Source organism: Diorhabda carinulata, chromosome 2, assembly GCF_026250575.1.
Source record: "Diorhabda carinulata isolate Delta chromosome 2, icDioCari1.1, whole genome shotgun sequence".
Classification (NCBI taxonomy): domain Eukaryota; kingdom Metazoa; phylum Arthropoda; class Insecta; order Coleoptera; family Chrysomelidae; genus Diorhabda; species Diorhabda carinulata.
In genome coordinates, this window is record NC_079461.1 from 5,042,385 (window position 1) to 5,056,980 (window position 14,596).

Consider the following 14,596-nt stretch of genomic DNA (forward strand, 5'->3'; position numbering starts at 1 on the left):
AAGTGCTGCCTAGTTACAGTTAACTTATTTTATGAAACATCATGAACAATAAGAAGATTGCGCGCAGCCGTGTACCTGTGACATTATAATTTCCACAGAAACTATATTATAGCCAGGGCCGATAAGTGGCGTGCGGATATCTACCCGTCACATTATCGTTTATATATAACTGTGATGCTAATATGTAAGCTTGTCGAAACTTGGCGAACGTCCAGAAGCACTAATGCCCGATTTCACCAACTAATTCTTAAAGTTAAGTAATGCCTAAACCGGATTTAGGAATTCCTAAATGAAATTTACGTTGCACCACCAAGTAATACTTAACAGTTGTAAGAAATACCTAACTTTAGGACAGCTGACAACCTTGCCTAAAGTTTTTAGGTAATACTTAACCTCAAAAGTTCGTTTGTTTTGTTTGTAGTCGTTGTTGAGTTGAGTGTCTTAAAATTATTTTGTCTTTGGCTTATTGGGTTCCCAAACCAACACCTGCTCTCCCGATCAAATACAACACCTCCTCCAAAATGGTATTTTCTTTCTCCTCACTTGACCCACCTCCTGTGCCCATTATGTTATTCCTAAATTTTCTTTTGTATGTTTTTGCTTAACCAAAATCACTAAACCAAAACCAAGAAAGAACCACACCTTAAAACTTTTGATAACCACAATAAACTAATAAACATCCAGAGTACAGTTGTTTAATAGCTAGGGTATGTCAATCTTCTTTTTGCCCTTTTTTTAAGGTCTACTTTATTCAGTCAGCATCCCAATTACAACATTATACCAAATGTACATATGGAATTTGACAAGTCAAATTTTTATCTAAGTATTTGTTAGCTAAGTACTTCTTAGGTTAGTGCAATTCGATTCTGTTAGGTATTGGATTTAGGTAATTTCTAGCTTAAGAAATACTTATGTAGGTAATGCATAACAACATGTTGGTGAAATCGGGCATTATGCCATTACAAAAGTTTGGATGCGATTCAACTGCATTGAGTGTGTTGAAGACAAGCGAGCTGTGCGAGTAAACATGGACGTTAACGTAAATCAAAAACAAAGGAAGTGGCAAGTGCGACAGGGAAGATTATTAATCAACTACCAGAACCGGAATCTCCAATATTAATATATCGATATAAAACTATTTACTTTCGCGTGGTGCTTACCAGACCTAGGGTACTAAAAGCTAATATTTGACCTTGAACATTTGGGTACATCAAATATAGAATAGTTAAACTGTAATTTAAGTTCCAAGTATTCATTTTAATCAATTATTGGAATCCTTGTTTATACATGGAGTGAAGCGTTATAAGTCTCGTAGAATTCTCCCGCTTGGCATTGCAACTAACGTGTGACAAACGTCTTTAGGTCTTCGTCGTAGTCGAAAGGCTCACCGAAGGACAGACATTTTTGAGGAGCAACAAAACGTGAAAATCGCTGGGGGTAAGATCAGGTCTATAGAGTGGACGATCGAATATCTCTCAGCTAAATTCCGTTAATATAAAAGTTGTACGTGGAGTCGTATATGTAAGCGAGGACTATCAAATGGAAAAACACGACACTTGTAGTAAGCATTCCACGCATGTTATTTTGAATGGCATATTCTATTGTCTGGTTTTCCCACCTAGCACACTCGCGGCCTCTGCTGCTAATCGTGGTGCACTGCAAACAAGTTAAAGAAGATTTTTATTGTTGAGGGAGGGTCGCTCACTGCGTTCTTCATCATGGACACTTTGACGACCTCAGTAGAAGGAATAAAAGCTTATATTTCAGCTATTGGTAAAGTTGGGACATGTACGGCAGGCATATATCTGTTACACATCCGCAATTGACACTGCTACTTACGTCTACTTCAAAAGGAAACATCCTAGACGCGCTTCGTATATAAAAAAGAATGAGATGTATGTAGAATAAGGCAGTAATAATAATTACAGTTCTTCGATATTATGTTAAATCGTTGTGAAAGATTTCAATAGTCCATAAACATTTGGTCATTGAAATATGTAGTTTTCCGAGTTTTTCTCATGTTTCTATTTATATTAACTATTTTTCTGTAGGTTAAAGGAGATATAAAGTTTTCCTCTGTAAATTTTTCCTATCCCACCAGATCTAAAACTCAAATTTTACGAGGTCTGGACTTAAATATACTCAACGGCAAAACTGTAGCACTAGTTGGTGAAAGCGGCTGCGGAAAATCGACAATTATCCAATTGATTGAAAGATTTTATGATCCTACATCTGGAAACGTACAACTAGATGACTTTGATATAAAAAGTTTCACATTATCGTCGTTAAGATCGCACTTAGGAATTGTATCACAAGAACCAAATTTATTTAATAAAACGATAGGAGAAAATATAGCGTACGGTGACAATTCTAGAGTGGTTCCTATGGATGAAATTATACACGCTGCCAAATGTGCCAACATCCATAATTTCGTATCATCTTTGCCTAAGGTAAGATAATTTTTACCTCAAATCTATAAAGATAAATGGTTATATTATTTAACTCATTCGTTAGCTATAAAATTGAGTTGGGACCATTTTAAACAGTTTCAGATACCTTTCCAGGTGTCGAGCATAAAATTATGTAGTTGTAATCATTCCTCTTCGCTCTTAATGAGTTTTTCGAAGTGTTTTCGTCGGAATTCTTAGACTAATAACTAAAAATTTCACACCAGAATTTCCAAGCACATATTTAGTTCACGTGTTGATGAAATTGCTGGAAAACATTACGAGAATATGTTTTCTGTGAAGAGATGTAATAAAAATAGTTTTTTTTCTTCTTTGACTCGCTAGTAATGAACTATAAATGTCCAATCTTATTTTTTTTTTTCAACAACAAACAGTTGTTTTGAACATGGTAATGCTTCGAAAGATAGGAAACTACAGACTACGTCGTCGGTGAGTACCTAGCTGTCACACGCGCGAAATTCAAACACTACCATTGGTTTAGTGAGGCTCAAGACAAAGTACTTGATTAGCTTTTCAAAGGACATCGGCCTTTATTAGTTTAAAGTGGTACACGACTGGCATACGCAACAGTTAATAACCACTTACTGTTATAACTATGATTTATGAATGGGTTTGTGTTTTCTATTAGTTTGGCAATTTTATCGATTTCTCATGACCCTGAGACAGAATAGTGCAGGCATTCAAGCTCAAAATGGTGTCAAGCCTCCAGATTTAGAATTAAGCTAATCTTACACTCTATATGAGGGTGTGCAAATTGTTTTTAAGGGGTGAAAACCCCCCTTTATCGAAAAATACCAATATTATGATTTTTCCATTTTTTTTTTAAATTCAAATGTTTTTCGTTTATGCAGCATAAATATCTTAACATATTGTATAATAGAAAATTTATATATTTTGAAGTATTAACCCCTAAAAAGCTTCAAAAACTACCCTTCTGATGAAAATAATGTAGGGAAAAATCTTTTAACGATTTAAAACATTGCAATTTCATTTTTACTGTTTGAAATCAACCATTAGAAATTACCCCTTTGCAGAGAATGAAATAAAAATAAATCTAATGACTGCCAGCTTCTAGATTTTGCATTCTTTTTGGTATTAAAGTTTCTTGTCTCTACTTGAGTAGATTATATGGCAACTTAGCATCAACAGAAAAAATTCGTCAAAATTTGAAACTTTTTAATATAATATAATTCTTAGAAAAAAATTTCGAATTCTTATTTTTTATGTAACTCCGTTAATTTTGAAGCTATCACATCCTACAAACAAACATTTTAAAGATAATTTTCAGGGCTACAAGCCTATGTATGTTAGAAGGGCTTGAGACCCTCCACATTTTATTAATAAAGGGCCAAAGGGCTGTGGATAAGCAATCCTCGCATTATAGTGACATATTAATTTGGTTACAACTCCGCCAATTTTTATGCTACAAAAAAAATAAAACAAAAACAAAATAATCGTCATAAAAAATGCTTCAATTTGATTTTTAGTTTGTTTTTGTATCTCTTATAGTTATGGAGAAAAATGAGCAAAAAAATTTTTTTTAAAAATCATAAAAAGTATTATTCAATGCTCATTTTTTCAAAAATAATGCATTTCTAGTCAGCCAAACTTTCAGATGTCGTAAATAACATCCAAATAAAGTATTTGGTACAAGGAATAAGTTTAATTTTCAATGAAATGGCATTAGTTTTAGTGCAATTTTTTTCAGCTTTAACTATTTTACATCATACCTCACTGAAATTTCAGTCGAAACGACTTTTATAAGTAGTCATTTGGAAGGTATTTTTAAGCTATTTGAAAAGTATTCAATGACTTTCTGTTGAAAAATGTACCCTTTTCCCGTTATTTGAGGTTAAATGCTCAATTACGTAAAACAAAAGCTATTCAACTATCTGTAACTTGCTTTAGGTAGAATATTAAGATCTTAAAATATAGCTTAATTTCTCTATTTTTTTATAAGCTTCATTTTTGTTCATTACACTTTTTTCGATAAAATGCATCATTGCAGAGTTATACGTAAAAAACTATTGAAAAACGCGGGTTTTTTGACTAAAAATCGTTTTCAATTGCGAATATCTCAAAAACTATTGATCTGGCGAAAAAACTTTATATGACATTTTTTTCTTTAAAGTTGCTGATCTTTTGATTTCTGGGATTATTTTGGGTGAAATACACACCGATCATCTGTCAAAATTTCAAATAAATCGGTGCTGCATTAAAGAATTCGGAGGGAAAATGCTTGAATACCTGGCCTAGAAATATTTTTTTCTCACGATATTTGGTTGATTTTCAAATGCTATCTCAGCTGTATCCATGAGAAAAAGGTAACCTAAACCTAGAAAACATATTTTTTCTTTTCATATCACATTCAACAGTATTCAAAAAACTTTAAAAAGTTTATATCTTCCAATTTTAAAAAATTCTTTGGATTTCAAAGAATTTTTCACAATACATTTATACATTATGAGTCTATAAATCTCTTTTCATAATATCTTCTTTGAATGAAGATTCTTTTGCTCAATAATTAAATTATGAATCTGTTAATATCTTCAGTCAAGCTTTTGAAGCCTTATTCTACTGATGTTTCCCCTGTAAAATAACATCCATGATTTTGACTTAATTAATCTTAAGACAGATGTGTTGATATTTGGCAATTTGTTCTCTAAATATAGAGATAATTAGGACTCTGATCATTGTCGTTACAAAGATTATTTATAACCATTTTAGGGATACGATACTAAATTAGGAGAAAAGGCAGTTCAATTATCAGGAGGACAAAAACAAAGGATTGCAATAGCTAGAGCATTAGTGAGAAATCCAAAGATTCTACTTTTAGATGAAGCTACATCAGCGCTAGACACTGAAAGTGAGAAAGTAAGTAATTTATACAAATCGCTCTGGTTGGAATCCAAGTAATTCCTGCCAAATATTCTAATAATTGATTTATTTTAAGATTGTACAAGAAGCTTTAGACGGAGCTAAGAAAGGAAGAACTTGTATTACGATAGCGCACAGATTAACGACAATACAAGACGCTGATCTGATATGTGTCGTTGACAATGGAGCAATTGTTGAATCGGGAACCCACAAAGAGTTGTTGAACATCAATGGTATTTATCATAAATTGTATACACATAACCGTTGATTCCTTAATAAAATTTTTATACAGGACAAAAGTTTTTTATTTCGAGATATGAGTCATTACATCACCTACAAACTGAGATCAATCCATAACCCAGAAGTTGTGTAAATACAAACGAAGCTTATAAAGGGATGAAGCACGAGGAACCAGAATTTTACCTTAAAAATAATAGAAAGAACAAACCAACGACATCTTCTTTTTTGGTGCTTTCCTAATTGATTAGTTATCTTATTGCCGCAACTTTTGTATGTCTGGAGTTCTGTGCATTATCTTCAATATATACTAAATACATTTTATCCAAAATGTATTAAAAAAATCATTGTTGATAGGTCGAAATTAAGAAATTTTCACGACAAGGTTCAATTCTGATTATTTTATCAAACCGATATATTTAATCTTATGAAATTTCTCACTTCCTTTAGATATAACTCACGAAATTAGTATCGGAGAAAATAAAAGTTATAATTAGAGAGTTATAACAATTTTTTTCGTAAATTTAACATTTCATAAAACAAAATGCAATGCTGTGGGAAACACCAATGCTATGGAAGAAGCACAAAGGTAAGTAATAGAAATTTAATCTCAAATTGCAAATTGGGAAACTGGGAATCGAATACCTCTGAAACAAAGTTTTCTTATTAGTAAAAAAGTATTTTTGGTTCTTTTTTTTTTATAAAATTGTCGATATTGTCAAATATGGTTACATTTGATGCTTGGGATCACATAGAACTTTTTATAAATTTTTTTTTTTGAAAACTTACCACCAACTTACCTATACACACTGTATATAGTCAGACTAATGCTACCCTAAGAATGATAAATATTTCTGTGATAAAAAAACGCTTTATAGACAATGTATTTTTCTTTTTTACAGGTCAAGGACGGAATAGACAAAGCCGAAGACTTCGATTTAGATTCCTTTGACTTGTGAGTAAAAATTTTTCATTATTAAATATTTCTGAAAACACGAATTTGTTACATTCATATCATAGTTTCTTGTGTATCCTCTCATTTTTCTTAATAAATTGTTCTTATTGAATATAATAAATCGTTGAAAGAACAAAATGAATTGAATCTGATTTGACTTGATATTGTTTGTACGCGTACAAACTACACTCATGCTACTAATTTTAATTTTCAAAATTAAGAAAAATTATATCACTAATATCAAAATTTTAACACTATTTAACCAATCTTGAACCAAAGACAGGAGTAATACTAAAAGTACTTAGTTAACTATCAGTTCGACAGTATAAATCCCAGTCGGATTACTAAAAAATCTTCAGAAGTTTACCTTTATTTAGTTCTATTTTCTATATCCAATCAATTTGGTTTCTTGATCCAAGCTTTTGTTTTGGTTTACCTACATCCACCATTTTTCTGGCTGGTACGCCATATTTTAATTTATTCTCACGAATTGAACAAAATATTTGTTTTCACTGTATAAATGTTGCTTGGAATATAGGCCAGTGAAAAGGGCTAGGAACTTCAATTTAAATTGCTCCTGCGATATTTTTTTTTAAATTGTAGGTCGTAACGTGCACATCACTTATGAAGAATCTTATCAGCCCCTAAGGGGGGTGCGACTCCCCCAAAATGCGCGTCAAACTTGTTTTTTGCAGTTATTTCAGAATATCTCAGAAAGTGATTGTCTTATCAAAAAAAAACTGTAGATTCAGAAAGGGCAAAAAATTTTACAAAAAAAAGGACATTACAACAATTTTGCTTTGTATTCCTGAAAAAACTTGTTGAAGGTAAGCGTTTTCGCGATTTGCATGGCGCGCGGCAAACTGCATTTTTTATATAAAAATCCATAACTCCCGATAAAAATGTCCGATTTTGACGAATCTTACGTCATTTTGAAGATAAATATTTCAGCTTTCTATTGACATATTATTATCTCTCATACGCAAAGTGAACAGCAGCAAAATTGCAGGTTAAGCTCTCGTTACACTACTATTTCTAACTGCGTGAAATAATGTTCGAGATCACTGAAATCTTGTCTCTATTTTTGTAACGAGTAAAATTAGAGTTGAGCTTCTTTTTTTGGGTTATAAAATCTTGAAAAAGTTGATACCTAAGATTGTTGGTAATCATTTAAGTTGAACTTTTGAGATAAAAATTGCTCTATTTACTGGCCTATTAGTGATTTCTGTTATGAAAGTTATTATTTAATATATAAATTCTTTCTTTCGAAAATTAAAGATTTCATAAATAATTAGAACTACAAACAATTGGCAGAATTAAATGAGGCATCTCAAAAAATATATATTATGCAACTTCCAGGAGAAAGTGAACTATATATAATAAGAAATAAATAAGTAGTAAGATCTAAGTAAAAAGCTGAATGTGTAAATAAATAATTGTGCGAGGGTATTTTATGTATAATTAAATTTTTCTTCTTCATAATTTTGAATTATAATTTAATATTTCCTTTCATTGGATGTTATTAGTAGTAGATATGTTAGAAGAATGTTCACATTTGGAACATAATTTTTTGTAAACTCAAGTCGATTAGATGAGAATATATGAGTTATATAATTGGGATTCCCTTGTCGTAAAATCCTAAAATAATCAAATCTTTGAGGGTACTTGAGTCTGCCCTTAATTGATGTTGACGTTTACTAATTGAACTGTATGTACTCTAACAGATCATCTAAGGGAACTATCATTTTTCCAGATCCGAACCAGGATGCTCTTGCTACAGAGGTGATGGAAAAAATAATGGAAACAGAACATCTGTATCCTTTTTGGAATTGGTAAAAATTATATATCAACCACCATAATGAACATTATCAATTTTTTTTTAAGTTCCAGTTCTCATCTGCATCCGGAAAAGTCCTAATGTGCTTAGGTATCTTGTCATCAATAGCTTCTGGAATTTTGCAGCCCCTCAATACCGTTCTTTATGGAACACTCACAGGTGATGCTATTACTTACGCCATGGCTCAAAGAAATGTTGCTTTAACTGATGAAGAAAAACAGGCGGCTGAAAAAGTATTTTTGGAAGCTACTGTAAGATTTACAAAATTGAATCTTTCGTTGGCTTTTGGTATGTTACTTTTGAGCTATTTTTCAACATTCAGCTTCAACTATACTTCTATGAAGCAGGTAAGTACACAGAAGCATAGTTTATTGAAAGATCCTACTCCTTTATGAAAGTTGAATTTCCTAGAACTGATTAGCTACGAGTATTTAATGCCCAATGATGAATTATTATTATTGAGGTAAAGAAAATGCATGTTTTTGGAAAAAATTCACTAAAAATTACTAGTGACTAAGTGATACAAGTCACAAAAACAGGTTTTAATAATGGAAGAATGAAAAGATTGTTACTCAAATTATGGAGCACCAGAAACAATTGCAATGGTGACACCTACTGGGGAAGTATCTTAAATAGACTTTCCTTCGACCAACAACTGCGACACTCGGGCGATTTGATTTCAAACGTTTGATTTAAAACTTGTACAATTTTTCCTACGAGTCTTTTCACTATCAGCGTCAACTGTGTTAACAGTAAATATGTGGACTTAGTTCATCTATTAACCTTTCCTGATAATGAACAAAATCTAGTCATCAGAAATTTGTTTAGAGGATATTTATTATGTCTTATCACTTCCACATTTTTGTCAAAGTATGGCTAAATCTATAGCATTCAAAATGATGATGAAAGGTTTAAATTTCATTCCAACTGCAAACCAGTTTAATTTTTATTCATTACCAATGTTTGACCACAATCTGCAATTTCGGGATCTCATGTAATATCAAGTATTGTCTATGTTGAGATTTTATTTCATTCTAAGGTAACCACCAACAATTGTAAAAATAAACTACTACATTTAATTACTAAATCCATTATTTCACCCTCATCTTAAGAAGAATTCCTTAAATAACTTGGTCCTAGTATATCTTGAGCTAAACCATTACACATAACCTTACACTACTCAAAATCACATTTTTAAACTTTTTAATCTAGAGTCTGTGCCGCCATCTAATTTCAGGTTTCACAATTTACCATTTATTTCATATCCATACTGTTTTCTATTTTCTAATAGTCCAAAATAATTTATGAAAAATTTTAAACTAGTTTCCAAAATATGGATAATCCTTGTAATAGAATCACTATAAATATTTTTTTAGCTCGACTACAGTTCATTTTCCTTTTTTGTTATTTTTTGTCTTCTCTTCTTATTATATATTTATTTCGGTTGTCTTAGGGTCCTATAAATAATAGACAACGATACAATTTTTATGTTTGTTATTGTCAAAAGCCCATCCGTCGACCATCGAGATTCTCCCTGCCTCTCCATATTGTTTTAAATCAAAACTAACATAGCAATTTCTGTTTCCTATACTTCATCTCAATCACACGTCCAATTACGTCGTTCCTTAATTTATCTAGTCTGTTCACCATTCAATTTTTCTCAGTATCTTCATTTCACACGTTATTTTTTCCTGCTTCGATCTGTTGGTTATCACCCAGATTTGGAACCATAGATCGGCATTGGTAAACTACGTTTTCTTATCTCTTTTTTGCTCAAAAAAACTCTATACAGTTTATTTTCCCCTTTGTCAATTCTTCCATCTGGTTTTGCAATTGTCAATTGATACTTAAGCTTATTAACTCTTTCCATGTTCTTGTATTTACACGGTGATTTATTATTTTTGTTTTTGTGTTTATCTGTAGTACATCCACTTCTTTATTCTGTTTCGTATCTCTTTCTTGCTATTAGTAAATAAATCATCTGCGTACATTAGTTCGTTTATGTAAATTGGTCTCAATCTATTTTATCCTATATGTGTTTCCTCTTTGTTTTTTCTCACTTTTTTACCTACTTCGTCATTTTTAATAGCATTATAGGTATTATCACGTTTTCTTATCTCTTTTTTGCTCAAAAAAACTCTATGCAGTTTATTTTCCCTTTTGCCAATTCTTCCATCTGGTTTTGCAAATTGGTCTCAATCTATTTTATCCTGTGTGTGTTTTCTCTTTTTTCATTTCTGACTTTTTTACCTTCTTCGTCATTTTTAATAGCATTATAGGTATTATCACGTTTTCTTATCTCTTTTTTGCTCAAAAAAACTCTATGCAGTTTATTTTCCCTTTTGCCAATTCTTCCATCTGGTTTTGCAAATTGGTCTCAATCTATTTTATCCTGTGTGTGTTTTCTCTTTTTTCTTTGCTGACTTTTTTACCTTCTTCGTCATTTTTAATAGCATTATTGGTATTACCACGTTTTCTTATCTCTTTTTTGCTCAAAAAAACTCTATGCAGTTTATTTTCCCTTTTGCCAATTCTTCCATCTGGTTTTGCAAATTGGTCTCAATCTATTTTATCCTGTGTGTGTTTTCTCTTTTTTCTTTGCTGACTTTTTTACCTTCTTCGTCATTTTTAATAGCATTATTGGTATTACCACGTTTTCTTATCTCTTTTTTGCTCAAAAAAACTCTATGCAGTTTATTTTCCCTTTTGCCAATTCTTCCATCTGGTTTTGCAAATTGGTCTCAATCTATTTTATCCTGTGTGTGTTTTCTCTTTTTTCTTTGCTGACTTTTTTACCTTCTTCGTCATTTTTAATAGCATTATTGGTATTACCACGTTTTCTTATCTCTTTTTTGCTCAAAAAAACTCTATACAGTTTATTTTCCCCTTTGTCAATTCTTCCATCTGGTTTTGCAATTGTCAATTGATACTTAAGCTTATTAACTCTTTCCATGTTCTTGTATTTACACGGTGATTTATTATTTTTGTTTTTGTGTTTATCTGTAGTACATCCACTTCTTTATTCTGTTTCGTATCTCTTTCTTGCTATTAGTAAATAAATCATCTGCGTACATTAGTTCGTTTATGTAAATTGGTCTCAATCTATTTTATCCTATATGTGTTTCCTCTTTGTTTTTTCTCACTTTTTTACCTACTTCGTCATTTTTAATAGCATTATAGGTATTATCACGTTTTCTTATCTCTTTTTTGCTCAAAAAAACTCTATGCAGTTTATTTTCCCTTTTGCCAATTCTTCCATCTGGTTTTGCAAATTGGTCTCAATCTATTTTATCCTGTGTGTGTTTTCTCTTTTTTCATTTCTGACTTTTTTACCTTCTTCGTCATTTTTAATAGCATTATAGGTATTATCACGTTTTCTTATCTCTTTTTTGCTCAAAAAAACTCTATGCAGTTTATTTTCCCTTTTGCCAATTCTTCCATCTGGTTTTGCAAATTGGTCTCAATCTATTTTATCCTGTGTGTGTTTTCTCTTTTTTCTTTGCTGACTTTTTTACCTTCTTCGTCATTTTTAATAGCATTATTGGTATTACCACGTTTTCTTATCTCTTTTTTGCTCAAAAAAACTCTATGCAGTTTATTTTCCCTTTTGCCAATTCTTCCATCTGGTTTTGCAAATTGGTCTCAATCTATTTTATCCTGTGTGTGTTTTCTCTTTTTTCTTTGCTGACTTTTTTACCTTTTTCGTCATTATTAATAGGAACAATAGGATTGAATCGCCTTCTTGTTTTACTCCTTTGTCTTTTACGAAACTACTTGTCATTATCCCGCTAACTTGTACAACATTCTCTGTTTCCTTAATATATATTTTTGACTAAATTTATTAATCGTTTACTAATTTCTCTATTCCTTATTATTTTTTCTCTGTTGATACTATCAAAGATTTTCTATAAACCAACAGCTTCATTGTCTTTATCTGTTGGTTGTCTCAAAGTGAATATCTCGCATTGATCAGTTACCTGTGTGATAAAATGGAAAACAAGTTTTTTTGTTTCTTTTTTTTTCTGTTAATTCATTTAATATATCAAAATCTCTACTTCTCATTTATAAAAGTTGGAGGTTTTGGATGTTGGAGTCAGTTTTTCATATTGAAAAATGTTAATTTCTAATTTAATTTTGACGTGTTTCGAGATTTTTTATAATTTATTTATTTATTTACATACATAAGAGTTGAAATTGAATATTACAAAAATTGGTACTTTTAGATGAATTGTTAATAAGATATACAAAGAGATACGAAAAAAGTAAGCATGATATATCTGCTGGACCCGAATAATGATACGAATAATTACAATGTACAATAACTGATGTAATAAATTAATTCAATTCGATTTTTACATACTGTGAGAAGATATGAAGTTTTTATTTTGTTTAAACGCGTTTCAGGTTTTTGTGATACGGTGTAAATATCTGAAATCAATGTTAAATCAAGATGTCTCATGGTACGACACAAACCAAACAGGGGATTTCGCTAGTAGAATGTCTGAGTGAGTAGAAAGAGTTGACACTTTTTTATCTATTCCGTTTTATTTTGAGCCAAACACAACGCGTTCATTTTACAGGGATTTGTGTAAATTTGAAGATGGAATAGGAGAAAAAGTACCAATATTCCTACAGAACTTTTTCATATTGATTACAGCCGTACTTATTTCTTTGATTAAAGGATGGGAATTGGCACTTATTTCTTTAGTGGCTATACCAGCAACTATAATACCTTTCAGCATCATGAACAAGGTGAGTTTTTCAATACAAATTCATGTTTGTAATTATATGTAAGTATTAATCTTCTAGTTAAACGCGAAATATGCAAAGAATGAGATGCAGGCCTATGCTGATTCAGGTGCTGTAGCCGAAGAAGTGATATCATTGATACCTACAGTGACTGCTTTCGGAGGGCAGCAAAAAGAACTAGAAAGATACTCTAAGAATCTGGTGATCGCTAAAAAAAATAATATAAAACGGGCGATTTTTAATGCTCTTGGATTTGGTTCAATGTATACGCTATTATTTAGCAGCTATGCTCTAGCTTTTTGGTATGGTGTTGATTTGGTGTTGAAAGATAGAAAAAATCCGAATCCTACCTATACCCCCGGGAATATGGTCACAGTAAGTAAATATATAATTTCTCTGTTCTCATAAAAATATTTTTCTAGGGAAATCTATCTAATTTTAAAAGTATTAGTCTCAATTACCATTCTCTCTATTCACCATTGCTCTAGTGGTAAACACCAGATTTAACAGCTTAGTTCTTTTGTACTTGTTCAGTGTACTACAATGACTACTATGTCCCAACTAAGAAAATACAAAAATTCCGGGAAATCTTTGACCACTTAGCCTTGTTTTCAAGTGAATCTTGCGAATAGGGTGCATCAGGTAGCAATTCAAACTTAAATTCATTTATTTTGGCCGTTTTTGCTCGATTTCTTCGCTCAATAAGTTCGCATAATACTCGCCGTTGATAGTTTTTCAGTTTTCAATATAGTCAATGAAAATTTATCCACGCGCATCTAAAAAAAACGTGATAGACTCATGTTTCATCCGTGGTTATGAAACGGTGCAAAAATTCGGCTTGATTTCTGTGAAACATTGCCAAACACAGTTTCACCAAGAGTAGAATCTAGTTCTGCTTTTATATTGGTTGGGCTGAAGCTTTTCTTATAACAGTATTGTATCACATAACGTGGTATCTTCAAACTTGAAACAAATGCTGTATAGATTGTGTACTTTTTAATACAGTGGAATATTTCAAGCAACTACCGTCATCTCTAGGTCAGGCACTTGTTGGACCTTCCTCGTATAATGGTTAAGTGATCTTGGATGTTTCACAGCTTATTTTTACCGTTTTAAATTTATAGACTCACCAATTTATTTTTACTGTCCTAAAATGGAAGTTAATGCAGGTACTGCTATACAGGGTGTTTGGAGGGTGAGTAGCCATAGGAAAATGGTCGATAGGTGATGGTGTTGGCTACGTGTTGCGCCTACTTAAACAACATTTTGCCTTAAGTTTAATGAGTAATAATTTTTTTTCTATTTTTCTAGAAAATCTCCATTTTTTTGTATAAAAACTTTAATTATTTTTTTAATAACCGCTGAAATGTTAAAAAAATGATGTCATTTGTTAGTGTAGTCTTACCTTATTCAGATTTAATCATAATTTCATACAAACTATTCAAAAAGAAATAACAGTGAAGTATCAAACTT

The 14,596-nt window shown here is 31.4% G+C and overlaps 2 protein-coding genes across 6 annotated transcripts in view; both read left to right on the forward strand.

Annotated features, from left to right (window-relative positions):
- Positions 1–5,644, forward strand: part of LOC130904105 (multidrug resistance protein homolog 49-like) — a 29,554-nt gene extending 23,910 nt beyond the window's left edge. For all 5 annotated transcript variants that reach the window (XM_057816665.1, XM_057816670.1, XM_057816667.1 and 2 more), the window contains 3 exons: positions 2,052–2,450; positions 5,196–5,342; positions 5,422–5,644. In XM_057816665.1, coding sequence (XP_057672648.1) covers positions 2,052–2,450; positions 5,196–5,342; positions 5,422–5,613 — 738 coding nt within the window. In that variant the 3' untranslated portion in view covers positions 5,614–5,644. The remainder of the gene's footprint in view (positions 1–2,051; positions 2,451–5,195; positions 5,343–5,421) is intronic.
- Positions 5,645–5,972: 328 nt separating this feature from the next.
- LOC130904103 (ATP-dependent translocase ABCB1-like) overlaps positions 5,973–14,596 on the forward strand; it is a 28,231-nt gene continuing 19,607 nt past the window's right edge. The window contains exons 1-7 of the mRNA XM_057816662.1: positions 5,973–6,171; positions 6,485–6,537; positions 8,291–8,369; positions 8,422–8,721; positions 12,779–12,879; positions 12,955–13,126; positions 13,184–13,498. Of these exons, the coding sequence (XP_057672645.1) occupies positions 6,127–6,171; positions 6,485–6,537; positions 8,291–8,369; positions 8,422–8,721; positions 12,779–12,879; positions 12,955–13,126; positions 13,184–13,498 (1,065 nt within the window). The 5' untranslated portion in view covers positions 5,973–6,126. The remainder of the gene's footprint in view (positions 6,172–6,484; positions 6,538–8,290; positions 8,370–8,421; positions 8,722–12,778; positions 12,880–12,954; positions 13,127–13,183; positions 13,499–14,596) is intronic.